Source organism: Sardina pilchardus, chromosome 18 (assembly GCF_963854185.1).
Source record: "Sardina pilchardus chromosome 18, fSarPil1.1, whole genome shotgun sequence".
Taxonomy (NCBI): domain Eukaryota; kingdom Metazoa; phylum Chordata; class Actinopteri; order Clupeiformes; family Clupeidae; genus Sardina; species Sardina pilchardus.
This window is the reverse complement of record NC_085011.1, coordinates 20,375,633-20,403,298: the sequence shown is the minus strand read 5'-3', so window position 1 is coordinate 20,403,298 and position 27,666 is coordinate 20,375,633. Positions and strand designations below refer to the sequence as shown.

At 39.9% G+C, this 27,666-nt stretch overlaps 1 protein-coding gene across 1 annotated transcript in view; it reads right to left on the bottom strand.

The window, feature by feature from the left end:
- The window catches only part of LOC134063580 (CUB and sushi domain-containing protein 1-like), a 232,763-nt gene that overhangs the window by 170,352 nt on the left and 34,745 nt on the right, over positions 1-27,666 (bottom strand). The window contains exon 4 of the mRNA XM_062519171.1: positions 1,769-1,881. Within this exon, the coding sequence (XP_062375155.1) occupies positions 1,769-1,881 (113 nt within the window). The remainder of the gene's footprint in view (positions 1-1,768; positions 1,882-27,666) is intronic.

Sequence of the window (27,666 nt, the reverse complement as noted above, 5' to 3'; positions counted from 1 at the left end):
TGTTGTCTTTGCCTGCGAAAATTTGAGAAGTTTTAAAGAGTGTCTTTGGAGGAGACACCGGCTGACCTCAGTTTGGCATGGTTAACCTGTGTCAATCATGTGGTGATATGCAGACAGCGTAGCCGTTGATAGGGTTACATACATCTCTGTCTGTCAACATATAAAGCCTGCCCCATGATTCGACCAGTGGTTGTTGTTTTTTTTTTTTGGCGAATCGGAAATTGCTGCGTATTGAAGAGCTGCCAGATGGGCCGGGTGAGCACATTTAAATGCAGTCGCAGGTTTGTCTGGGTTCATCCGGGCTAGTTCAGAGCAGTCTTTAAACTCTTTTCAGTGTTTCAGTTTCATTGCCGCATAATTTTCCACACCATAAGCCTCCACTTCAGTCGTGACTCAGTCCATTCATACCCCTGAGTTGAACTGAGGCCACCGATGGAGTGGCAATGGTCCAGCTTTCCCCAGACAAACATGGCTTCGCAAAAAAAAAGAGCATAACAATTGCCAAGGAGTATACCTGTCTCTCTTTCATTCAGTCTTAAGTTGGCACCATCAGTTCGGCCAGCAACACCAAGTCACTACTGTTACATCACACAATGTTTGTGCCCTCATGTTCAATTCTAAAGTAATACTATTTTAGATACTTCTTTAGATAGATAAACCCATAACCACAGATGAGGTTTCAAAATGGTCTCCTTCGTCATTTCTTTTTCAGTTCACTCCGTACCTTGAAATGAAATTATGTTTCCCTCCATTCAGGGCGTCCCATCTCAGGGACTCAAAAAATGCAAAGACGATGCAGGTGAGCGCTGGCAATCTAGCACGCCTGGGCCTCCCTGTACAACTTAACCTCTGTTTATCCCTGCTCCGAGCTCACCTGATTAAGGTCAATGCAATTACAATGCTCTTGATTACCTAAATCAAGTTTGTTTGAACTAATTGAGAGTGCCATTGATGACTTCAGTGCCGATGAACAACAGGCGCATCTGAAATACACACTGTGTAGGGGGGGTTGTGAAGTACTTCCCTAGTTTATATTGTCTGACCTAGTTGAACATCCTGATCATCCTCAAAACAACTTTCATGAAAGACTTGTGTGATCCTGTCGTCATAAACATATCTCAATCTATCTCAAATCATGCAACAATAAATGAGCTATTTCATAAACATACTGTAGTCAAAAATTTAGACTGTGCGTGGCATTTGCTAAGGCATGCTCCACACTAAACACTAACTCATATTGAGAAAAATAAATTGCCACCAATATGTTATTAAAAAAGAGCACACATGAAAATGCAAATGATGAAACCTCCTAGAGGCCAAGAGGTCGCCATTTCCACCAAACCAAAGAAAAACTCATTTAAACAGAATCCAAAAACATTAAATATACTTACCAATAGCTACAGTACATACTGTTTTACATCAAAGGTCATAGTGCAGTATGTGAATAAGAACTGCCATGTAATTACAAATCTACTATCCTCTCTATCTCAAATAGGTTCTTCATCCCAGCAACCCAATTCATTGAAAGCTTCTATTTACAATTTGCATTAAGCGACGGTGCATTATACAGTCATATAACTATGAAAAGGAGGAAAATCTATTCTCTTTCATGGCTGTAATTAGCATACCACACAGCTCTTTTGTTTCAAGTGCAGCGTATAGGCCTGGCACATCTAATCTCAAAGGTGTTTATCTCCTCAGTTCAGATATCCTTTAATCCACGTGGGAAAATTTCCACATAAAAGAGTAATATCACCTTTGGTCTTACCTTCATAAATTGCTTTAAATCCTTGAGCACTTACAGCAAAGTCCGTGGTAAACCACAGTGCCATTATTGACCCAGTGCTCACAATTGGAGATGGTAACATGAAGCCCGACAACCTGGAAGAGGGAGAGAGAACCGTTAGGCCACAAACAAACAAAGGATTTACAGACTCTTGATAGAACATGACGTATCGAAATATCTTAAGCAAGGTGATGATTATCACTTTCATTTGTCATCTTTTAAATTGATAGTAATTTGTGGCATAAAAGTACAGAACAGAGACACTGTTGGGAATGTTTTCGGTGAAATGATTTACGACATATTGAGACGAGACTCTAACTAAAGCTCAATCAAATGGTTAATCAGTTCCACACTTTATTTAGATGTTTATCACCCCAGATGCAAATTTCACTGTGAAACTGAACAGAGAGGGCGGAAACTGTTTTACTCTGGAGCCCACTGAAATGTGTTAACGACACTTCCTCCTTCGCTGTACAATGACTCCATACCATTTATGTAAAGTGCTTTGGGTATTGTGGAAAAGTGCAATCATTCATTCATTTCATTACTATAACAACGCTTCAATTTATCATGCAACCAAAGAGTTACAGATCAATTATACAAATGACAATATCCATACAATAAAACACACGAATGTCATGCCATAGTCATCAACTGTAACGGATTAGAAAAACAATACTGGCTTGATTGAAGACATGACTTGACATGTCTTTGTTGCATGACATAGTTGACATCTTCTCTCTATAGTGCAAATCAAGTCAAATATCCCAATCTAAATCTGATCTCCCAAAATAAACAACAACAAAAAATAATCAAAAAGCAAAATGTTTGAAAATACATTTAATTGATACATTTGGGTATAAGGAAACCACAGTAAGGAATATACAGTAAAATACCTGACCAAACCAACATACTACCAGTAGCTCATTCATATACTGTACATGTAGGTCACAAGAATAATCGTCTTACTTCCTTTAGAGGATAACATGGCATCTGAGTTTCTCTTTTTGCTTTGGTGGCAAACACAGCGGGACTGCATTTCGATGGAAAAACCCATCACTGCATTTACACAAAAGACGTGATTGATACCACACGATTACTGTGATTTCATTTGAAAATTGCAGAGAATCTGAGTGTGGTGATATATGCTCTTTCACTGTGTCTATCCGTCATTGCTGTTTTCATCAGAGCGTCATCTGTAGCTTTGCTAAGAATGTCATCAGACATTCAGGCATCTCTTTTCTCCCTTTGTTGTGTCTTGTCCACCTATTCATGTTTGCTGGTAGATGCCATTTCCATGCAATTTTATGGAGGACGCCATGAACTTTTTCGTTAAGACGCAATGATTTTTTTCATTCCATGTTGGTATGAGAGGCAGGTGCTATGCATCATTTATTTATTTTCCCAAGTCCCAAGAGTGAGTGGATTTCTGGACAAGAAAAACCAGATGATTGCCACTGTTTCTTTCAATATTTGCATGGGGGGGCGGGGGGACAAAAAAAAACTTGATGAATGTTTCAGGGAGGGGAAATGAAACTGCACAACATGTTCAAATCCACAGCATTTGTATGAAATTGGCCATTCTGAGAGCCTGAGTAAACATGATTGCATACTTTTATTTAGCGGTGATGATACTGTAATACACATATACACACACACACACACACACACACACACACACACACACACACACACACACACACACACACACACACACACACACACACACACACACACACACACACACACACACACACACACACACACACACACACACACACACACACACTACTGTTTGGCAGGTCAACACAACATGCATTAGAGCTGTGTGATACAGTTTGTGAATAGGCTATTTTCTGTCATTTGTGCTCCCCTGATCCCAATCACGTGACGTCCAGTTGACTGAGGAGTAAATACAGTGGCCTGTTGCATCTAAATCATGCTTTTAGATGCTCTAAAAAATCTTCAATGGGATAATATGTTTACATTAGAGGTCCCCAGCATTCAACTCCTCTTTCAAAAAACAGCGTAAACAAGACTCTCCAAAAGCTGGCTTTGATATTACCTCTTGAACAGCACAAAAACCTCCATGGTTCAGAAATCTCAATACTTGCCAGTTCATTTCCAAACAAAACAGCACACAACTTTTGCCATGACATGTAATTATTATTCAAATCCAAAGTAATATGTTTCTGGCATGATTGACACATGGCAGTATTCTGCTCATATTTTATACATAATTTGAGAAAGATTGATGGGTGAAGTGTCCCACACACACTTTTCTGCAACAGGATGTCCTTTCTATAAGTGTCTTTGGTTTCTCTGTGGAAGCCATTGCTATTTTCTTTTGAGCAGCATACAAAAACGTAACTTGTCTTCACACAGTATATTTAATAAAATATGCAAATATTTTACAGGTTCAAAAATCCTGTTCCCATCATTGACTTGTTCTTCGTGACATATTGTGTCGAGATCATCACAGACAAACAGATCAGTCCATCAGCTTTGGATAAAAGCGTCTGCTAAACATCACTCAACTTAAACTTTAAGGAGACCCTATGCAACTTTCTGCAGGAGACGATCGCTCCTTGTTTACATCTGGAAGTCTGAGACGAAGAACCACGCTTGCAATTTATATATTTAAATATAGCCTATACATGTATAAATATACACGCTAAAGTTGTCGGGGAAGCTCTGCAGAGAAAATGCAAGCATAAAACGAGCGAAAACGAAAAACGAAAACGAAACCAGAGATGAAATCGCCAATCCTGCATAGTTCCTCTTTAAATGTACTGTAAATTTGGGGTTACCAGGGAGTTTGTCATAATTCTATTCAAAATGTTTCCCTGACTTCTTTTGTACCTTCAGAGAGTACTGGCACATAGGTTGTAAAAACAAAATCAACATGTTAATGGAACAGCAGGCCTGTCAGAACCATTTCATGGTAAATGGGATCTCCCTGTGCAAGCACAGAGCTGGGGTGGTTAAATACAGTACATAGTGGTTGATCAAATCTAAAATTAAAAGGTGCATGCATAATGTCTAATAGGCCAGTGAGGTACTTCAGCAGAATATGGAGGATAGACAATGTTTTACAATCTTTTGTGCTTCTCCACCTATCTGTTTTTGTCCAACTTCTGACATGTCTAAAGTTTGTTCAGAAGCTTTCTTTGTATTGCACAAAATCACTGAAGGAGGCAACAACCTGTGTGTTGTTGTCTCTGACACATCTCGGTGCACTTTGGGACAGGACTAATCTTCAGGGTTGCACCCATTTCAGTCTCAGCTGCAGCTCTTAGAATGCTTTCCCAGACTAAAATACAGTTTTGCTGGGGACACATTAGTCCTCTTCCTTGAAATTGGGCCTCTACTTTGTGAAATTGCACTGCACTGCAATGTTATGTATAATACAACAGTCATGAGGGGATATAAAATGATAAAGAATGTTTCCATCACAGGCAGCAGCTGCTGCTCCAGTGGAATTGTCTATCTATGCCACCATATTATAGAACCCGCATTACTCAAAGTGCTCAACATTTCAAAATATTTCATTTCTTCAAGCAAACTTTACATCGACATACAAGTGTACATCTTTTGTGGTGCCTACTTCTGTTGAATTGTATTAATCTCGTGCTTAACATGTCTGAAAAACCTGGGAAATGGCATTGCTATATCAACAATAACCACTTCTCCTTTTAGGACAATTCTATAGTGTAGTAGGAAAATACTAGCCTGGCAAGCCAAACTACACAGAAATGTATAGTCTGGGGTCAGACTATTCACAGAGTTGAAGCCTGTGGGTGGGATGAACAGTTGTCTTTCAAACTGTCTTTCAAACTGCACGTAATAGGCCAGCATTTGTGACCAATCGTAGCCGGTCGGCAAAACTGCAAATACATCCTTCTTTAAAACGAATGACTTGAGTGCTTCTTTCTGCTCAAACTTCAAAGAAAAGCCCAAGTCTAACTCTTCCAAAGCCGATTCAAACAAGCGCGCTTCGTTAGCCTCATCCATCTTTTGTTTTTCTTGTGCGATACGGTATCAAACCCAACTCGTCGAACGTGGACGCTTGGTCCAGCCCCCTGGCGTCTTATCGGAAGCCGAAGGTGAGCTAAGGCGGGTTCAAGGACTCCGTACACAGATCTGTTCTGATTGGCTAGGCTGAACTCGAGCCTAGCGCAGGCTTGTCCTCAACGGTGCGACCCTAGACCATCCCGCTAGGCAAAAATATTTTTGGCCGCTAGGGTGCTCCTAGATTTCTAGGCTAGGAAAATACAACAATGATATTATATTCAGCTCTTATTTCTGGGCTTTCAAACGGATGTGCTTATTTCATGTTGTCATGCCTCCGAGTAATTTCCAATACGCATGGCAACAGTAATTTGTCACCATAAAGCCTTTTCTTAAAAAAAAAAAAAAAAAACAAACAAAATAAATACTGATAACGACAAATTGACTATCATAGATGAAGTGTCTCTTTTTCCCCACACCAACAGCAGCCCCAGTCTCATTCTGGCAAAAAAAAAAAAACACTGTTTCTCTAAAGTTTCAATTCCTCTGGGGTGGCATCTTGAGCAGTTGTCCAAGAGTCACAACGCATGAAATAGGAGGTTTCCTGATCACAGGCAACTGAAATGCTGTTGCCAATTTAAAACGCAACTCTTCGAGACAAGATCTCCTGATTATCAGTAGCAGGGGTGACAGCTCTGGGGAGAGAAAAAGACAAAGAAGAAGAAGAAGAAGAGGAGGAGGAGGAGGAGGAGGAAAAAGAAAAAGAGGAAGAGGAAGAAATGGAGGAAGAAGAAGAAGACGAAAAAGAAAATGAGAAATGAGATACATGGTGATTAGCTCACAACACTTTACTGGCGGGAGCATAATTAGATTGTAATTGCCGCTATTTCTGCACTCTTTTCTGCGACCGTATTGGGGCAAATGAAATGTGAGAGGAAGAGTTTTGTGCTAACGACCCTGTACCAAGGATGATACAGTCACAAGATTGGCACAATTATGACGAAACTCACCATAAGATGATTATGGAACAGTACAATTGTTCCGGTTTATAATTTGATTCCTCCATTGTGCCTGAAATTCTTTTCTTATATAGCTTGCCTTTTGCCTGCACAGAGGTAATTGCATAGCGCTTCAAATTTTCTTTTTTTTCCCCCTCTATTATTCTTTGTAATCATATTTCAGATGGAGATACTTCTTTGATTTTTTTTTTTTTGTCAAGTCCTGCTGTGGTCAGAAGACTGTCCATGCATGGCAGCGACCAGTCTGAGTTCCCCACAGTGGACCTCAGCATGCGCGGGCAGCTCGTAAATGATGATGAACTTTGCTCCTGATCTCTCCTCTATCACTATTCTGAGGACAGAAGGCATTTACAGTTAAAACTGAGCTCAGTGACGGACCTGCACAGAGCCAGTCAATTGGCACCACTGTGCCGCTGCTCATTGAGAATGACTGTATAGTGTGGATTTGGTTCTGTAGAACTCTGCATTGGTGCAACCTGAGCGAGATTTAGAGAGAGGAGGCATGTCCTGGTTCTTAGACTTGAGACAGATAATAGGTACATGTACATATAAATACAGTATATAAAAAAATACAGAGACAGTCCAAGAGTATCTTTTCTCCGGATGACAGAATAGCTGATACAACAGTTCTAGCGTCCTGAGATCTGACACAGGTCTCTGACTTTAAAAAGAATCATGATATGCACTGACTTAAAGACCTTTTTTATTTAACTTCCCCCAATAAACCAAAATACATTTCCGCTTGTACAAGTTTAGCCAAGTAAAAGCTTTAATTTAAAACACTGACTTGAAGTGCTATACTTTTAAGTCTCTCACAATATTATATTCAATTGATAACCTCATCTCATCCCTGATAGATTTGATTCCATCTGGTTTTGATGATTCACCAACCTATCTGTTCAGACTCCTCTGTTAACAAACAAGGGTGTATTGGGAAAATACACACACACACACCCAAGCACACGCACACGCACACACACACACACATTGTCTTTAACACATTGTCATTTTCTCCCTGATTTGAACATTTCTTGATGGAAAAAGAGTTGACTGTACAGCGTCAAATGCTCACTAGGAGAATATGAATCACCAAATGACCACCACGTGTAAAATTCATCACGCTGCAAAAGGGCTAAGCACACTATTGAAGCACACCAATGGTGTAGTCACAATATATTGGTAAATCCATCATAGGCCTCAGCAGGTCTTGGCTCCCCTTGACTTGCAGTACAAGTACATCAATCACTGGACAGCAACTCTCTTGCCTGTTGCTGAATTGAATTCCCTAACAGTGGTCCTATCAACACCCTTCCAGCAATTTTACGGAGCTGTTACTTTAGGTTGTCTGAACTGTAATCCCTGGTCTATGAGAAAAGTAAAGAAAAATATTAGCCTATCCAAGCTTTTCTTTCTGTCTGTGTGGGGTTGGTGAGGGTTTTTTTTTGTCCTTTTGTCTTTGAGAAGATGGCAGTTGCTGTTGCAGGATCACAGCAAAACAAAAAAGCTTTCCAAGCTAATCAATGCATAGCTCTGTTGTGATGACTTGTATGGATCAACACTGATTACAGTCAGTTTACAGTCACATTGTGAGCAAGACTTTGCTATTGCATGAACTTCATGAATTCAAATGATTACTAAAAAGGAAAATTAGCAATTGATATCTTCCTTTTCAGCCTGTCTGGCAGGCTGTGTAAACAAGGTAGCATTTAATACATTACAAAAATGACGCCATGGCACAAGCTGATGAAAATAATAATATGTTCCACATCAAGTCATAGAAATGCTGAAACCTGAATTCAATTTTTTTTGCTTATTTGCACCAAAATCAGCCGTCCCTCATGCCATGTGTCTGAGAGCACTTGGGAGTGATGATATAATGAATTCAATAAAACAATAGGCATCAAACTAACATGGCACATCCACATGAGCCTGCATCAGTAAGTGTCTCATAAAGGCAGTTCTAAAGCACGTGACATTATCAGGAGAATGTCAACCTGATGTAGCAGGATACATTGTGACATTTAGACTGAACCCTCAGTAATAAATCTGATATAACCATGTCATAAACGTGTCGTATGGAAAATTCCACATAATATCCTACATTTTCAAGCTTATGCTAACGATAAAAAAGAACTCCGGCCCTGTCATGGAATTGTAACGATCATGACCACTCATATTATGTAATGTTACTTACGACTGCTTATTGTTGTGACAGTGATGGCACAGTGGCTGCTGAGGCATACTGTAGGCTTGATAACATTATCAAAACCGCCATGACAGTCACTAGTCTGACATGACACGCTATTATTGAATTGAGCATAAAAATCATAATTGTTTATGAAATATGACATGGCATAGTTAGGCCTATAATGCTAACAGTGTGATCTTAAGGTTGAAGAATATAGACTGAGAGTTCTTTTTCTTTTTACTTCCCCCTTCACTAAATACATTTCCCTCACTTACTCCAGTCCTAGAAAGAAACAATAAACCTTTTTGATTTATATGAATTTAAGATTAAGTATTCAAACCACATTGGTGCAGCATTTCATCCAGATCTGGTTAACTGCATTGTACATAGTGTAGAATGACCGACTGACGCCAACTAATCTAATTATGTCCATTGTGATGATATGTGGACTGCAGAGAAGAATATCCATACTCTTCCACCCCCTCACATTTAAACTCAAACCTACATTTAATTAAATGGCTTGCAGAAGGGAGAAAGAGAATCACGTGTAGGTTTGTTTCAGCTTTCCATTTATCTACAAAAGCACAAATACATAACAGCAAAAATGGCCTGAAAGCCTTGGCAAGGCAAGATAAACTTGAATCCTACACCTACAGATATTCCGTCACATCGGTAGACGACTTCTGTGAGGGTTTAGTCTGCATACTGTAGTTGAGTTTGACTGAAATGATCCAGTCAGCCTATACGCATTAAATTACTCATATTAAAATGCATTGTGTAAAAAAATAAGGGTAAATGATACAGTATATACAGTATAATATAAATATAATAAATAGAAGTGTAAAGTAATTTACATAAAAAGATATATAGTGATGTTTTGGAGTAGTGGGTTGATGCAGGACAGTTGTTTCTGGTGTTCACCGCATCACCAATAGCCATTAATCACCCACAACAACCACAAGCAGCGATCAATCGGGGGTAAACAAAAGTCTCAGCAATTATGAGATCACTCCATCATGGCAGTGACTCTTTGCGGTTTGAGTAGAGCCTTCTCTCTCTCACTCACCCTAAGTCCACGGGAGTCATGGAGACCAGGCCGGGTAATTGCTTTCCCTTCCCAACTACTCTTAAGACTTTTAGCACAAAAACAGCATTTTCCCCGTTCTCTTTTCCTTACTGTCATTGCTCTTATCTTGGTTATGAAGACCTGATTGCTGATAATGTGCTAGGCATAGCAGCCTTCTTTTGACAAATGTTCAGTGTGAAGTGGGTGGTTTGGTGGAATGGTTGTGTGTGGGTGGAGGGCTCGATTTGAAATCTCCTCTAATTTCCTTTGGGCAAGAGAGGTAGATAAGGCAACTTTATATCAATTTCTGGCGTAAAGGACAGTGTCTCGTATGGCCTGTGCAGACTACACCATTTCAGCCCGATTTTGCCACGATTGTGTCGTGGCCGACAATTATTCATTGTCGGGTCCGAATATTCAAAGTCGGGAACGACGTTCGAAGGAGGAAGCTTCTTGTAATCTGACATGTTCAACGACCCGCGATTTATTGTCTGCGACATTCTAAGACGTTACGACCAAAAGTCTAGCATGTTTGATTTTTTGGGGAATCTCCTACGACTCCCGTGTTGACACTGATACTGTGACGACACACGACGAGAAGGCTACGATAAATGATCTTGTAATGTGGCCACTCTTGCGGCCACGACACTGCATGATTTTGTGGTTCTCTGATCGCCTAGTCTGACATGGTCAATCGTAAAAGATAATCGTGAAAGACAAAAAAGTTGTGTAGTCCGTACAGGCCATTAAAGGGAAACTATGCAGGTTTGGCGATTTCATCGCCGGTTTCTTTTTCGGTTTTCGCTCGCTTTACGCTTGCAGATTTCTCTGCAGAGCTTCCCGTACAGCTTTAGCGTGTATATTTTACAACACTCCTCAATCGGTCAGTCTGCCTTGTCATGAGCATGATCGCGAGGCTGGAGACTTTCTGTTTCATTCAAATGACTCCGAAGCTGATTAGTTAAGGCAAATGAAGCTAAAAAAAAAAAACGGTGACACTTTACTTGACGGGTGAGTTCATAACACATTCATAACAGCTGTCATAAACTGCACATAAAGCATTCATGACTGTTTCATGAGACTGAGACATGACTCAACATTCATACCAAAGCTTTCATGAATGTGGAATACAGGTTAGCTGAATATAGGCTAGTTTACCTCCCAGTGTTAAACTCAGTGATTACGAATACTTCACAACTTGTATTGTAAAGTGACATTTGATGTAGACTTCATAAGATATTCATGAAATATTTGCAAAGGCTGGAGGTTAAATGCAATTTTTGGACTTCTATTTTGACAAGTTGTTGTCATTCTGTCTTGCACATTCATGAAAGGCTTGGTATGAATGTTAAGTCATGTCTCATTAAACAGTCATGAATGCTTTATGTGCATTTCACGACAGCTGCTATGAATGTGTTATGAACTCACCCGTCAAGTAAAGCGTTACCAAAAAAACGTGCATAGTTCACCTTTAAATGAGAAGAAATGACTAAGAAAAAGACGTTTGCTGGCAGGTGGGATGGAGGACCCCAAAAGACAAGGCAGGCATTTCCAAAACATCTCTGTGTCATGGAAGGATTTGAGGCTAGATCCATCATCTCTATTCTCTACACTAAAGACTGTGAATGGGTGAGACACAATTACAGTTACAATTAGTTACTGAATTCTGTGCATTGGTTTAAATGGTATATGGGCATATAAAATATCCTCAGGACTTTGTAACGTATAGCTGGCTTCTTAAAAGGTAGCGCGATTACACATGCATATTGCAACTTCCTCTGTCATAAACCGGAGATTTTTGTGACATTGACAGCTTGTGTCATTATTTTCTGGCCAATAGCTTCTTTTCAATCATGGAGTCAAAGGCATGCAAAAAGCTCCTGGTAAGTCAAGGATGTCCTTGTGCGGATTCGCAAAATCCATTGTGAATGGCTGAGCACATTACACATTCATGCCTTATCAAGCAGCGTTCAAGACACTGTGATTTCAGCCTTGAATACTCTTACATGGAGAAACGCAGACTTTCCACATCCAAGGGAAAAGGGTACATTTTCCATATGCAGTCTAGTAGTACCTTACACACAGATTGAGACAGCGTTTCTGTTCCAGTTAATGACGTGGTCGTTGATTAGCTGGAGGAACCACTTCATATTTACACATCATCATCTGACTCTGAAAAACACGAAATCGATTTTCATTTTTGAAATGGCATAAAAGCCACTGCGCTTGTGAAGTTTCCATCCGGCATTCGCACGATCTCCAGCAAAACCAATATGTGTTATAATTAGGTGATGCACTACATTACATGAGCTCTCAAGAATGAACAGCGTCATTGTAATGACACGATTTGACAGCTCAGTCGTACATTTCCATCTCTTTCACCGGAAATTAAAACACAGAAGGCATATTACCGCCCAGGAATGTGACCAACAATTTCCTCAGACAGCTTTTTTAAGGAAGAAAAGAGTGTGTGTGTGTGTGTGGGGGGGGGGGGGGGTGGGTGTATGTGTGTGTGGGTGGGTGTGTATGTGTGCTGGTGGAATTCTCTGAAAAAAATGGCAGAGGTATGATTGTGGGTGGAATCTGACTGTGATCACCTTGTCTCTAACTTGCACAGCCTTGCCAGAGAGCCTTGAGAATTTCATCCTTCAGAAAGAAAAAGTGTTTCAATGACAACTCCAGCCAACAATAAAGAGGGTGAAGAAAAGAATCAGGGAAAAGTAATTCTTGGGACTTATTCATGATGACATTGGAATTATTTAATTGTTGCATTCAAAGATGCAAACATCCACCTATTTCTGCTGTGAGTGAGCAATTTGCTGACTCAAATTGGTGGACAAATGGAACAACATCAAGGCATTTTAGTCTTCTCCAGATGTCCTCTAATTCAACACTCAAGGCTTGTTATTTTCTGCAGTTTGCTTTCACTAAGTCTTCCATGAAGTAAGCTATTAAAAAACTTTAAGGTATCTACACAAAAGTGACACGACACTGTCATGAATGTGTCATAAACATTATAAACAAGTCATAAAACATTTATGACATAACGCTTCAGTCATTAAGTGTAATTCGGTTTTTGTAATGACAAGTGAGGGTTAGGGTTCATGTGTTCATGACAGTGTCATGTCCCTCTTACAAAGATTCCTTCAAGTGTCACCAAAAAAAATCACTACATTCTAGCAAGTAGCGTAAGACCGTGTCCTAACTGCAAGCGACGCGACCGAATGCGTGCAACAAAATCAGTTCCATCGCTGTATTTTCAATTGGAATGTCCTGACTGAATGCGATGAACGCGACAAGTTGCTTTGCTACGCGACTTCTTCAACCCTGTTTTGTCGCTCTGTCCGTTTCTATTTTAGTCGCGTCGCGTCGCCTTGACATTAACTTCTTCACGACGTAACAAAGGTTCATTAAAGAATGTTAACGGATACAATGTGGACACAAACTATCCGGCGCAACGCGACAGTCGCGCAGTCGCTTACAATTAGGACACTCTAACTAAAATGAATGTGAGGATCTACAAATCGAGTTACAGGATATCCTACATAGGAGCCATTCCTTGTGTTTATTCATTTCAGAGATAATGATGTTTATTAGATGACTAATGAATGCACTACAATTTTACACCTAAATGAACAAAATGGTAAGATGTGGGTCATACACTTACAGTGACCTATAGGTGGAATTCAAGCCAACACAACCGTTTGTGTTATAATGACTCAGCTGAGATCACATATTGCATTTATTGCCACATCACTGAGTCATATTGCTGGTTAATCTTCCTTTTTTTCCAGTTCTTTAATACAGTATTGCTGGAGATGGAGTATTTCCCAAGGAAGTGAAAGGAACTGATTGTGGGCAACACCACCAAAATGCTAAACAACTGGAAAGAGAGAGAGAGAGAGAGAGAGAGAGAGAGAGAGAGAGAGAGAGAGAGAGGGGGGGGGGGGGGGTCGGGGGGGTCTCACTCTCAGGACTGGGGTGAGGGGGACACCTGCTACCCATCTCCAGTGAGCTTTTGGACACGATGAAGGACTGGAGTGGACCACTCCAACATGCTGTTGCATGTAATGAACGGGTGGGCGCACTAGCTACATGGTCTCCCATCAGGGTCTGTCCATTGGTTGAGCAAGTGAGCCTTGGCCACATGGATGAGTCAAAAAACATGCATAGAGGGCTTACTGTTTGGCACTCAAACGTGCTGCTGCACTAGTGGCATGGACAACACAATCAGTCTCCTCCATATCATGAGCAAGGACCACACATTTGATGTGTCACTTCTGCTCGTCATGCAAGGATACCGTACTCATCATTACCGAGTCATAACCACTATCTGGGCCGGAGTCTGCAGTGGTTTCCCCACACAGAGGCATGGCTTGCAGCAAGCCGTTCTGTTGCTTGATCATTCGACAGCACAGAGTGTTCTCACTATCTAATCCTTGAGCTGTTCCATGCTAGATTTGCTTCGAAATTGGATGGACCAGCAATGTCATTCAGAAGACATGAACTGTCAACCACCATCTGGTTCCCTCCGATGATTGTACGGAACTCTGAGTCTTCCGACTGTGAGAAGACGAAAGGGAAAAAAAGACAGGAAACAAACAACAAAGAAAGGGCAGCCATTTTGATCCCCCACTTGAATGCAAGATGTTTACCCTTGTGAGTTTTTTGTCAGTTATTACAATACATAATCTTGTTCTGTGGGACTAGCCATGGTTATTTAATGCCATGTTTACTTGTGCTTAGGACCCACCATCAATATTAACTAGAAATGCAATTCCAAGGAATTACCAGTGCATGAAAATGCAAAAAAATTTAGATATGGCTACTAAGGTGTAGCTAGGGTAAACATGGTGGTTGCATAGTTTAAAGAGAGTTGATAGTGTTAAGGTAGACATTTTAAAGCTTAAACATTCCTGTTCTAGCTTCACTAATGATTTCTAACAGGTGTTCTAAAATGTTAACTATGCTAACAATGTTAACCAGGTTGATAAGTTAACTTAGCTGATGATTTCTAGCAGTAATGCTAAAAATGCTAACTATGCTAACATTGCTAACTATGTTAACAATGCTAACCACATTGATTAGCTAACTTAGCTAATCATTTTAGCAGTTGTGCTAAAATGCTAACTATGCTAACAATGCTAACCAGGTTGATTAGCTAACTTAGCTAATCATTTTTAGCAGTTATGCTAAAAATGCTAACTATGCTAACAATGCTAACCATGCTAACTTGCTAGTGAGGACTTTTATTTTGAAACAGTAGTTGCTAGGGTATCCATGGTGCCCACTATCAGGAATAAAGAAGTTACTGTAGTATAATCATGTTGGTTGCTATGGAAACTGTCAAAAACGCTTAATTTTAATGGTTGCTATGTTGGTTGCTAGGTACATGGAGGTTTCATTTAGTTGACTGGAGGCATAGTTGATGATAACTGACAGTTGGAATGGTTGAACAGTTAAATAGTTGAGTAGTTTCAGTGGTTAAATGATTTAATAGTGTATTATTGCAGTGAGGACTTTTATTTTGAAACAGTTGTGGACAGAGGAAACAGTAAACAGGATATGTAGTCTTCACAGAGAGATTGTATGCTTAAAGCCTGAGAGAGAGAGGGCTGCTGCAGGTGGGGCTGGCCACCTGGCATAAGATTCTAATTGCTCAACGACCCGATTGTGATGTCATAGAGGCCAATGTTAAGTCTATGGGGAAATTTTAATAGTTTTTATTTAATAGTTCAAAAAGTATAAAAGGCTTAATTTTAATGGTTGCTATGTTGGTTGCTAGGTACATGGAGGTTTCATTTAGTTGACTGGAGGCATAGTTGATGATAACTGACAGTTGGAATGGTTGAACAGTTAAATAGTTGAGTAGTTTCAGTGGTTAAATTATTTAATAGTGTATTATTGCAGTGAGGACTTTTATTTTGAAACAGTTGCGGACAGAGGAAACAGTAAACAGGATATGTAGTCTTCACAGAGAGATTGTATGCTTAAAGCCTGAGAGAGAGAGGGCTGCTGCAGGTGGGGCTGGCCACCTGGCATAAGATTCTAATTGCTCAACGACCCGATTGTGATGTCATAGAGGCCAATGTTAAGTCTATGGGGAAATTTTAATAGTTTTTATTTAATAGTTCAAAAAGTATAAAAGTTACAAAGTTGAAAAGACATACCAACCCGATCCATTAGAAGACCTACGTTACAGAGTTTGAATGAAGTTTCTAAGTTAAACGGTTGAAGAGAAATTGCGGTTAGAAAAATCGATCAGCGGAATAATAACTAGAAATGCAATTCCAAGGAATTACCAGTGCATGAAAATGCAAAAATAGATAGATAATGTAGATATGGTTACTAAGGTGTAGCTAGGGTAAACATGGTGGTTGCATAGTTTACAGAGAGTTGATAGTGTGAAGGTAGACAGTTTAAAGCTGAAACATTCCAGTTCTAACTTAACTAATGATTTCTATTCATGTTAAAATGTTAACTATGGTAACAATGATAACCAGGTTGATTGGTTAACTTAGCTACTAATTTCATGCAGTTATGGTAAAAATGTTAACTATGCTAACTATGCTCACAGTTCTAACCAGGTTGATTAGCTAACTTAGCTAATGATTTCTAGCAGTTATGCTAAAAATGCTAACTATGCTAGCAATGCTAACTATGGTAACCATGCTAACTTAAACTAACATTGCTTACCAGGTTGATTAGCTAACTTAACTGGTTATTTCTAGCAATAATGCTAAAAATGCTAACTATGCTAACAATGTTAAAAATGCTAACAATGCTAACCAGGTTGATTAGCTAACTTAGTTGATGATTTTTTGCAGTTATGCTAAAAATGCTAACTATGCTAAACATGCTAACCAGGTTGATTAGCTAACTTGGCCAATCATTTCTAGCAGTTATGTTAAAAATGCTAACTATGCTAACCATGCTAACTAGCTAACTTGCTAGTGAGGACTTTTATTTTTAAACATTTGTTGCAAGGGTATCCATTGTGGCCACTATCAGGAAACAAGAAGTTACTGCAGTATAATCATGTTGGTTGCTATGGAAACGGTCATAAACGCTTAATTTTAATGGTTGCTATGTTGGTTGCTAGGTACATGGAGGTTTCATGTAGTTGACTGGAGGCATAGTTGATGATACCTGACAGTTGGAATGGTTGAACAGTTAAATAGTTGAGTAGTTTCAATGGTTAAATGATTTAATGGTGTATTATTGCAGTGAGGACTTTTATTTTGAAACAGTTGTGGACAGAGGAAACAGTTAACAGGATATGTAGTCTTCAGAGAGATTGTATGCTTATAGCCAGAGAAACTGACAGTTGATACAGGTGTAATCAATTTAACTGGCTAGTCTTAAGAGAGCCAGAGTGTATATGCTTGACGCCTGAGACAGAGTAAATAATTTAAAAGTTGAATGTAGTCTAATTAATGTTGATAGACAGAGAGTTTAATGGATGTTGATAGACAGTTTAATGGGTGGATGAGTGAATGGTCTGAAGAAGATGAATGGATAGAAAGTTGGATGGAATGTGCCTTATATTCTTGTAGAATGGAGAGACACAGCTCTCTACTGAGAGTAGTGGATACAGATACAGGTGTAATCAATTTAACTGGCTAGTCTTAAGAGAGCCTGAGACAGAGTAGATTGTTTAAAAGTTGAATGTAGATCGTCTAATTGATGTTGATAGGCAGACTGTTTAGAATGGGTGGATGAGTGAATGGTTTGAAGAAGATGAATGGATAGAAAGTTGGATGGAATTAGGAAGACTTAAGTTGATACAGTTGATACAGGGGAACAGAAAATGTAGTCTCAAGAGAGCCAGTGTTTGTTAAAGCCTGAGAGAGAGAGAGAGCTGCTGCACCTGGACTGGCCACCTGGCGTACGATTGTAATTGCTGCCGTGATGTCATAAAGGGTAATGTTAAGTCTATGGGGAAATAGCTCAATGGTAAATCTATGGGGAAATCGTTTTTTAATTAATAGTTTAAAAAGTATAAAAGTTACAAAGTTGAAAAGTCATAGCACACATGTCATAAGTAAGACCTACGTAACGCAGTTTGAATGAAGTTTCTACGTTAAACGGTTCAAGCTGATTTGCGTGCGTTAGAAGAATAACTAGAAATGCAATTCCAAGGAATTACAAGTGCATGAAAATGCAAAAATAGATAGATAATGTAGATATGGTTACTAAGGTGTAGCTAGGGTAAACATGGTGGTTGCATAGTTTACAGAGAGTTGATAGTGTGAAGGTAGACAGTTTAAAGATGAAACGTTCCAGTTCTAACTTAACTAATGATTTCTATTCATGTTAAAATGTTGATTAGCTAACTTAGCTAATGATTTCTAGCAGTTACGCTAAAAATGCTTACTATGCTAGCAATGCTAACAATGCTAACCAGGTTGATTAGCTAACTTAACCGATGATTTCTAGCAGTAATGCTAAAAATGCTAACTATGCTAACAATGCTAAATTTGCTAACAATGCTAACCAGGTTAATTAGCTAACTTAGTTGATGATTTTTTGCAGTTATGCTAAAAATGCTAACTATGCTAACAATGCTAACTATGCTAACCATGGTAACTAGCTAACTTGCTAGTGAGGACTTTTATTTTGAAACATTTGTTGCTAGGGTATCCATGGTGGCCACTATCAGGAAACAAGAAGTTACTGCAGTATAATCATGTTGGTTGCTATGGAAACGGTCATAAACACTTTTTAATGGTTGCTATGTTGGTTGCTAGGTACATGGAGGTTTCATGTAGTTGACTGGAGGCATAGTGGATGATAACTGACAGTTGGAATGGTTGAACAGTTCAATAGTTGAGTAGTTTCAATGGTTAAATGATTTAATAGTGTATTATTGCAGTGAGGACCTTTATTTTGAAACAGTTGTGGACAGAGGAAGTAGTGAAACAGGATCTGTAGTCTTAATGAGATTGTATGCTTAAAGCCTGAGACAGAAGGTGCTTCTCATAGCGTTTACGCGTCCTCTCTCGCTCCTCACTGATCTACATAAAGAATGATGGAGCGGCAACAATGGGATAGTCTAGCCCTTCTTCTATCTTTCTTTATGTAGATCATTGAGGATCGAGGATCGAGGGAGGACATATAAACGCTGCTTGAGAGGGACCCACAGTAAATACTTTAAAAGTTGTATGTAGATAGTCTATTTAATGTTGATAGATAGAATGTTTAATGGATGTTGATAGGCAGATTGTTTAATAGATATTGATTGACAGTTTAATGGGTGGATGAGTGAATGGTCTGAAGAAGATGAATGGATAGAAGGTTGGATGGAATGTGCCTTATATTCTTGTTAAGAGAGACACTGATACAGCTCTCTGAGAATAGTTGACACAGGTGTAATCAATTTAACTGGCTAGTCTTAAGAGAGCCAGAATATCTTAAAGCCTGAGACAGAGTAAATAATTTAAAAGTTGAATGTAGATAGTCTAATTAATGTTGATAGACAGAGAGTTTAATGGATGTTAGACAGATTGTTTAATAGATGTTGATAGACAGTTTAATGGGTGGATGAGTGAATGGTCTGAAGAAGATGAATGGATAGAATGTTGGATGGAATGTGCCTTATATTCTTGTAGAATGGAGAGACACAGCTCTCTACTGAGAGTAGTGGATACAGATACAGGTGTAATCAATTTAACTGGCTAGTCTTAAGAGAGCCAGCCTGAGACAGAGTAGATTGTTTAAAAGTTCAATGTAGAGCGTCTAATTGATGTTGTTGATAGGCAGACTGTTTAGAATGGGTGGATGAGTGAATGGTTTGAAGAAGATGAATGGATATAAAGTTGGATGGAATTAGGAGGACTTATTTTGATACTGTTGTGCGCAGAGGATACAGGGGAACAGAATATGTAGTCTTCAGAGAGGAGCCTGAGAGAAACTGACAGTTGGTGCCCAGGTGGCTGACCAGCTGGGGTAACATTCTAATTGCTGCCGTGATGTCATAATGAGCAATGTTAAGTCTATGGGGGAAATGGTGATAGTTTTTAACTAATAGTTTAAAAAGTATAAAAGTTACAAAGTTGAAAAATATAAAGCACATATGGCATAAGCAAGACCTACGCAACAAAGTTTGAATGAAGTTTCTACGTTAAACGGTTGAAGCTGAATTGCGAGCGTTAGAAGAAGAAGTTTAATAATAATAACTAGAAATGCAATTCCAAGGAATTACCAGTGCATGAAAATGCAAAAATTGATAGATAATGTAGATATGGTTACTAAGGTGTAGCTAGGGTAAACATGGTGGTTGCATAGTTTACAGAGAGTTGATAGTGTGAAGGTAGACAGTTTAAAGCTGAAACATTCCCAGTTCTAACTTAACTAATGATTACTATTCATGTTAAAATGTTAACTATGGTAACAATGATAACCAGGTTGATTGGTTAACTTAGCTACTGATTTCATGCAGTAATGGTAAAAATGTTAACTATGCTAACTATGCTCACAGTGTTAACCAGGTTGATTAGCTAACTTAGCTAATGATTTCTAGCAGTTATGCTAAACATGCTAAGTATGCTAGCAATGCTAACTATGGTAACAATGCTAACTTAAACTAACAATGCTAACCAGGTTGATTAGCTAACTTAACTGATGATTTCTAGCAATAATGCTAAAAATGCTAACTATGCTAACAATGCTAAAATTGCTAACAATGCTAACCAGGTTGATTAGCTAACTTAGTTGATGTTTTTTGCAGTTATGCTAAAAATGCTAACTATGTTAACTATGCTAACCATGCTAACTTGCTAGTGAGGACTTTTATTTTGAAACATTTGTTGCTAGGGTATCCATGGTGGCCACTATCAGGAAACAAGAAGTTACTGCAGTATAATCATGTTGGTTGCTATGGAAACGGTCATAAACACTTAATTTTAATGGTTGATATATTGGTTGCTAGGTACATGGAGTTTTCGTGTAGTTGACTGGAGGCATAGTTCTAGTTGATAACTGACAGTTGGAATGGTTGAACAGTTAAATAGTTGAGTAGTTACAATGGTTAAATGATTTAATAGTGTATTATTGCAGTGAGGACCTTTATTTTGAAACAGTTGTGGACAAAGGAAGTAGTGAAACAGGATCTGTAGTCTTAATGAGATTGTATGCTTAAAGCCTGAGACAGAAGGTGCCTCTCATACAGTGTTTACGCGTCCTCTCTCGCTCCTCGATCCTCACTGATCTTTCTTTATGTAGATCATTGAGGATCGAGGAGCGAGGGAGGGCATATAAACGCTGCTTGAGAGGCACCCACAGTAAATACTTTAAAAGTTGTATGTAGATAGTCTAATTAATGTTGATAGATAGAATGTTTAATGGATGTTGATAGGCAGATTGTTTAATAGATATTGATTGACAGTTTAATGGGTGGATGAGTGAATGGTCTGAAGAAGATGAATGGATAGAAGGTTGGATGGAATGTGCCTTATATTCTTGTTAAGAGAGACACTGATACAGCTCTCTGAGAGTTGTTGATACAGGTGTAATCAATTTAACTGGCTAGTCTTAAGAGACCCAGAGTGTACGCTTAAAGCCTGAGACAGAGTAAATCATTTAAAAGTTGAATGTAGCTAGTCTAATTAATGTTGATAGACAGAGAGTTTAATGGATGTTGATAAACAGTTTAATGGGTGGATGAGTGAATGGTCTGAAGAAGATGAATGGATAGAAAGTTGGATGGAATGTGCCTTATATTCTTGTAGAATGGAGAGACACAGCTCTCTACTGAGAGAGTAGTGGATACAGATACAGGTGTAATCAATTTAACTGGCTAGTCTTAAGAGAGCCAGGCCTGAGACAGAGTAGATTGTTTCAAAGTTGAATGTAGATCGTCTAATTGATGTTGATAGGCAGACTGTTTAGAATGGGTGGATGAGTGAATGGTTTGAAGAAGATGAATGGATAGAAAGTTGGATGGAATTAGGAAGACTTATGTTGATACCGTTGATACAGGGGAACAGAAAATGTAGTCTCAAGAGAGCCAGTTTAAAGCCTGAGAGAGAGAGAGAGAGAGAGAGCTGCTGCACCTGGACTGGCCACCTGGCGTAACATTCTAATTGCTGCCGTGATGTCATAATGAGCAATGTTAAGTCTATGGGGAAATGTTTAATAGTTTTTAATTTACAGTTTAAAAAGTATAAAAGTTACAAAGTTGAAAAATATATTGCACAGGTCTCCTTAGTAAGACCTACGTAACAAAGTTTGAATCAAGTTTCTACGTTAAACGGTTCAAGCTGAATTGCGAGCGTTAGAAGAAGTTGGAATAATAAGAAACCTAGGAAGAACAGTACAGTGCATTTTCATGCACTGTAATAAGAAGAATAGGAAGAACAGTACAGTGCATTTTCATGCACTGTAATAATTTAGTTGTCACACAGCTATCACAGTCCTAAAACTAAGCTCTCTCCATATAAATCTATTCTTATTTGAGCACAGATTGTAGCTAGTACCTACTGTATTTCAGCCCATCCATTTAGCTTCAGTCACATGAAACGCATGTGTTGACTCCCAGCATGAAACTGTCATGTGTACTGATCTATACAGTGTTGCATACCACCACACAGCATGCATATTCAAAACGTTTATAAAGTCAAATAACCACATGCTGTCGAACGAGAGGAAAAGCTCTAGGACGCCTTTAAAGATTGATTATGCCGAGGCGAAATTCCAATTGGAGCCTTATGTTTGGTTCACTGGTAATTAATTTGATGTCTAGTACAGAAGTGGTTTAATATTCATTTGTTGTTGATACATAAAAAAAGGGGGGGGGGGGGGCTACCATATATTTTCCAACAGTAAGAGTAGCTTGACTGTGAATACCACAGTTAATTTGCTGAACCAGGATTGTTTTTTTTCATTGTGTGATATTGATCAGCACTACTACAAGAGGTACACATTCTGTGTGTGTGTGTGTGTATGTGTGTGTTTTAAAATTCCTTGTGCGAGTATTTGTGCAAAGGTCAGATCCTTTTATCTTCCAAGTGTACCCTTTTACCTAAAGAGAAAACAACTGGTCTGTTATACGAAGTAAAATATGTGAGGATGTTTATTAACAATAGTGTAAATAAAGTAAGACAGCACACAGTTCATTCTCTGGCTGTTCAGTATTCACGCTGGATGCCTTTGGCTACATTAAATATTAAATACCACATGAATGTAAGACTTCACTTCACACAAAATAACATTCCTCTATGTCCAGTTTACATTGTACACATCAGAGCTTGATGATATTGTATGATGTTTGTGCCAAAGCCTACATCAAAATGGATCCCCATCTACTACCACTTGGTATGTATAAGCAAGCAGGTCTTACACCTCAGGTTAATAACCAGGGACTAGCCATCAACATGGCTGTTAGAAATAGTGGAAACCACATTGATTAAGGTGTATGTTAAGGTACTTTGCTTCCTCTGAAGGTATGCTGTATTCAATAAATCCATCAGTGTTTCCATTCATCATGACATGGAGGGCTGAGTTCAAAAGGAGTACTTATCGGCAGGATATAAACATGTCTGTGTGGCTACAGATATTGAACAAGACCCAGACTGGGCCACAAATAAACCATGTTAAAGCTCTCTAAGCAACCGGGCCGTGGGTTATAGCATATGGAACGTAGTAACAAACAGACAAATTACATTGGCCATCTAAGGGGATGGCCAAGGTCAGGGGTTCTCCATGTTCCTGGAAATCCATTCATTTTCTGAATTGAAGCGGGCGTTGACAATAAGCACATCACTCAGTTGAAACAAGCAATTGCACTGAACGACTGTAGCTGTGGGCTTCATTTTGTCGCCCCATTAATTGTCATTTTGTCCTCTGCCTCTGCCTTTGACATCGACCAGTTTTGGGGCCTCTGTGCAGGGTGGGAGATTGTTTGCTTTCAGAAAGCCACAGAGCCTCATTTACGTTTAAAAGCCTTTCTTCTTCGCTTCAATAAAAATGGCCCAAAAGACAGTCGGCCAAGTTATTATGAATGTAATACTGAGGCACATTACCCTTGTTTAAATTCCTCACAGTGAAAAGCAAGTGCTAAACTATTACATATGAGAGTGAACTCACTCGTTTCTGTCTTTAAAGCATGCATAATCTGCCTGATTTCACCTCCATTCCCTTATTGCGGCGCGGTAGCTTATTAACGTTGGAAAGCATTTTTTTTCCCCCAAATAAGGCCACATAGCAGTAGTAACTGTAATTTCCCCACTATTTTCATCTCTTGATGTCCTCGGGGTTTCAGCACGATTGTGTGATGTTGTGTAAACACACTGGAACTTCAATCAAATGATTAATCAAATTGTAATTCTCCACAGCCTCGTTGCAATTCTACAGTAGCACCCAGATGATTAACACTGAATTCTGCAAAACTTGGAATGAAGTGAACTCTCCAACTAAATCGCAGGGGTGTCCTGGCTGGCAGCATCTCATTTTGGCTCATTGTCAACATGTCTCTCCAGAGGCCAGACATGCAAAAAAATATCTGCCTTGCTGCTATTGAGAATACTGATCAAATTAGCTTGTTTCCATACGTCCACGCAAAGCTCAAATGTGTCATAGCTGCGCAGTTCATACATCCTGCTGCTAGCCCAAATAAACCGAGCCATTTTTCAGTCACTGCGCAGCATCTAGTCCTTGTCGTGGCTATTTTGAATGTGACAATGTTATTTGTTTTGGTAATTGAAAAATGCTGACAACATAATAACATAATTTGTCATCGGATGTTGACAAAAAGGTCATACATTTACGATACAGCGATGTTTTGGAAACTACAATGTAGAAAAGTTTTGTAATTACTTGTCATAAAGTTAGCACAAGCATATGTAAAGACCAGGCCCACAGCGAGCACTGCAGTAGTCATCTTCCCCCCCTGCGATAAGCTCACAACATGAAACATGCCGACGAAGATGACAGTTATAACACCTCTGTAATGTGCTCATAGTTCCAACAGTTCAGATCTCATTGTAGAACAGACTGAAGGCTCTATGTCCTAGTGCAACTGAGGACAAATATCTAAGCTATTAATCCAAGTCAGCTCAAAGATGAATTGAAACGGTGCCTCGTGTATGAATGTACGGCAACACATATGGACTACTTGAACCACATATGGAGTGGCATTAGGGAAAGGTTAACATTATTGGTCTACAGCAAGGGATGCATACAGAGGATTGATAAAAGTAAATCTCCTTCACAGCTTTAGCATTTAGTTGGTACAAGACCTTCCTGTGTTCCCCTATGTCTTATATTATATCCACCTAATATGCACTATGCTGCTGTGGTTCAAATATGATAGAAATTGCCCCATGTGTCCAGAAGCCAGAAAAAGGCACATCTGTGATTCCATAGAGATCTGAATGATGCCATAAAGGAAGACAATTCAGAATGTTAATCATGTGCGCAGGCTAAATGACAATTAAATGGATAAATGAGAATGAGCGTTCTATGAGTGACCTGGGACTCATATGTGTTAAATTAGAAGTCATGTTAGTGGATGGGACTCATATGGGCAAAACTGGAATCATAGAGGTGAATGGGGATTAAATGGGTAAGATGGAAGCCATATGGATTAAAACAGGAATCATACGGGTAAACTGGATTCATACACAGCATAGTGTATGCATGTGTGAGTCATCGGGGGTAAATGGCAATCATAGGGCCGTCACCATGTTCGACAGGCCTACAAGCATGAAAGTAGTCCTCCAGCCATACTTGTGCAGCTGTGTCGAAACGCACTGCTGTCACACTGGCACTGTGTCTTACTCTGGGCCTCCCCCACATGATGCTTGAGGGGGGGGCGGTGGGCGCAGGGGGGGGGACTGAAGCAGGAGTCGTCCGCCTGCCAAAACAGCATCGCCGCTTTCCAGAGCGCCTTCCATTGCCTCCCGCTGTGAGAGGCCATGGTGTGCTAGGAGGACATGCGCCTAGTAAATTAGTCTTTTTTAGGAGTGCTTTGAGGTCACAGACTGGGATAGTGCTCTGTGAACCCCATGGAAATGACATTGACTTAATGACAGACTGCATAACAGAATACATCACCTTCTGTGTTGACAATGTCATAGCAACTAGGGAAAGTGAGATGTTTTGCCAATAACACATACCCTGGATCACCAGAGATCTAAAGGAGGTATTAGATAGGAAAAAGAAGGCCTTTAGGGATGGCGACAGAGAGATGCAGAGGAGCGTGCAGAGGGAGCTGAAAGCGAGGCTGAGAGAGACCAAGGAGGCATATAGGAGGAAGCTGGAGAGCAAGCTCCAGAATAACAACGTGAGAGATGTGTGGATGGGTATGAACACTAAAACAGGTTTTAAGGTGAAGGGGAATCTGGCTGAGGGGAGTCTGAATAGAGCCAATGAGCTGAGCATATTTTTTCAACAGGTTCAGTACAGGACCCTCCACTCCACTGCCTCCCCCAGCCACTCAGACCTCTTATCCTCCCCCCTCATACTAGGGCTTCCCATGCAAGCCTCCTTAGCGATCATGACTAAGGATCACTGTCCCCAGCCTTACCCTTCAACCCCCACCATGGACCTCACCTGGTCAGGAAATGCTGAACTGCCCTCCCCCTCAGTCCCTCCCACTTGTTTGTCTGTACCCAGCAGCCAGGTGAAAATGCAGCTGACACCAGAAGAAGGCCACCGGTGTGGATGGTATCGGCCCAAGGGTCCTGAAGGATGTACACACCTCCACAAATTCATGTATTATTGATCACCTGACTGACAGACTACAGGTTGTAGTGATGCGCGGGTGGGCTTTTTTAAAAACCCGCCCCAACCCGACTCTTCAGGAGATCCAAACCGCCCCGCCCAATCCGCAAATTTTTTTTCGAATTGTGACCCAAATCCGACCCGACCCGCGGAAAGGAAAAAACACACCTAGCGTCTTTCGTAGCCTAATTAGCCTAATTCTCCCACATGAGGACAACAGCGGGTTACAATAATCTGTCATTTTGACAATCTGCGCTCTTCCACACCATAATCTGCAGCCTAGACATAGCCAGTGTTAAATCTCATCTTCATGGACATAACAAGTTTCCATTCATATTTCCCCTGGCAACTTCATAGGCTAGCCTACGTTTGCGTGAAACACTGCCAAGCATTTAACAAGCACAGCTGTTTATTCGTGTATACAGAAGCAAGGTGTTGTCACATTGTGCACAACCTTCGATATCCCAGGCTCCATGTCCATAAAGTAGCGAATGCGCGATTGACTGTTTTTTCAGTCAGTCACGCATGGCGCAATTGGGTGCTGAATTTAGAAATTGTTTTGCGCTCGACCACACCTCCTGTATTGCAGGCGCATCGCCACCTAATATGTCGGAAGTTAACAAGTGAGAAATGTGCATTTTTACTTTTTTGACCCGACCCACCCGCAATATTTAGAAAAAACTACTAGGCCTACCCAAATCCGCCCGACCCGCGGGTAAACCCGCGGATATCCGCGGGTAATGGGCTGAACCGCGCATCACTAACAGGTTGTGAGACTGAAAGGGTGTACTGTATGTCTGAGCAGGTAGTCAGTTGCATTGGAGCACCACAAGGGGCTGTGCTAAATATCATTTCAATACCGGGTGAGGAAATA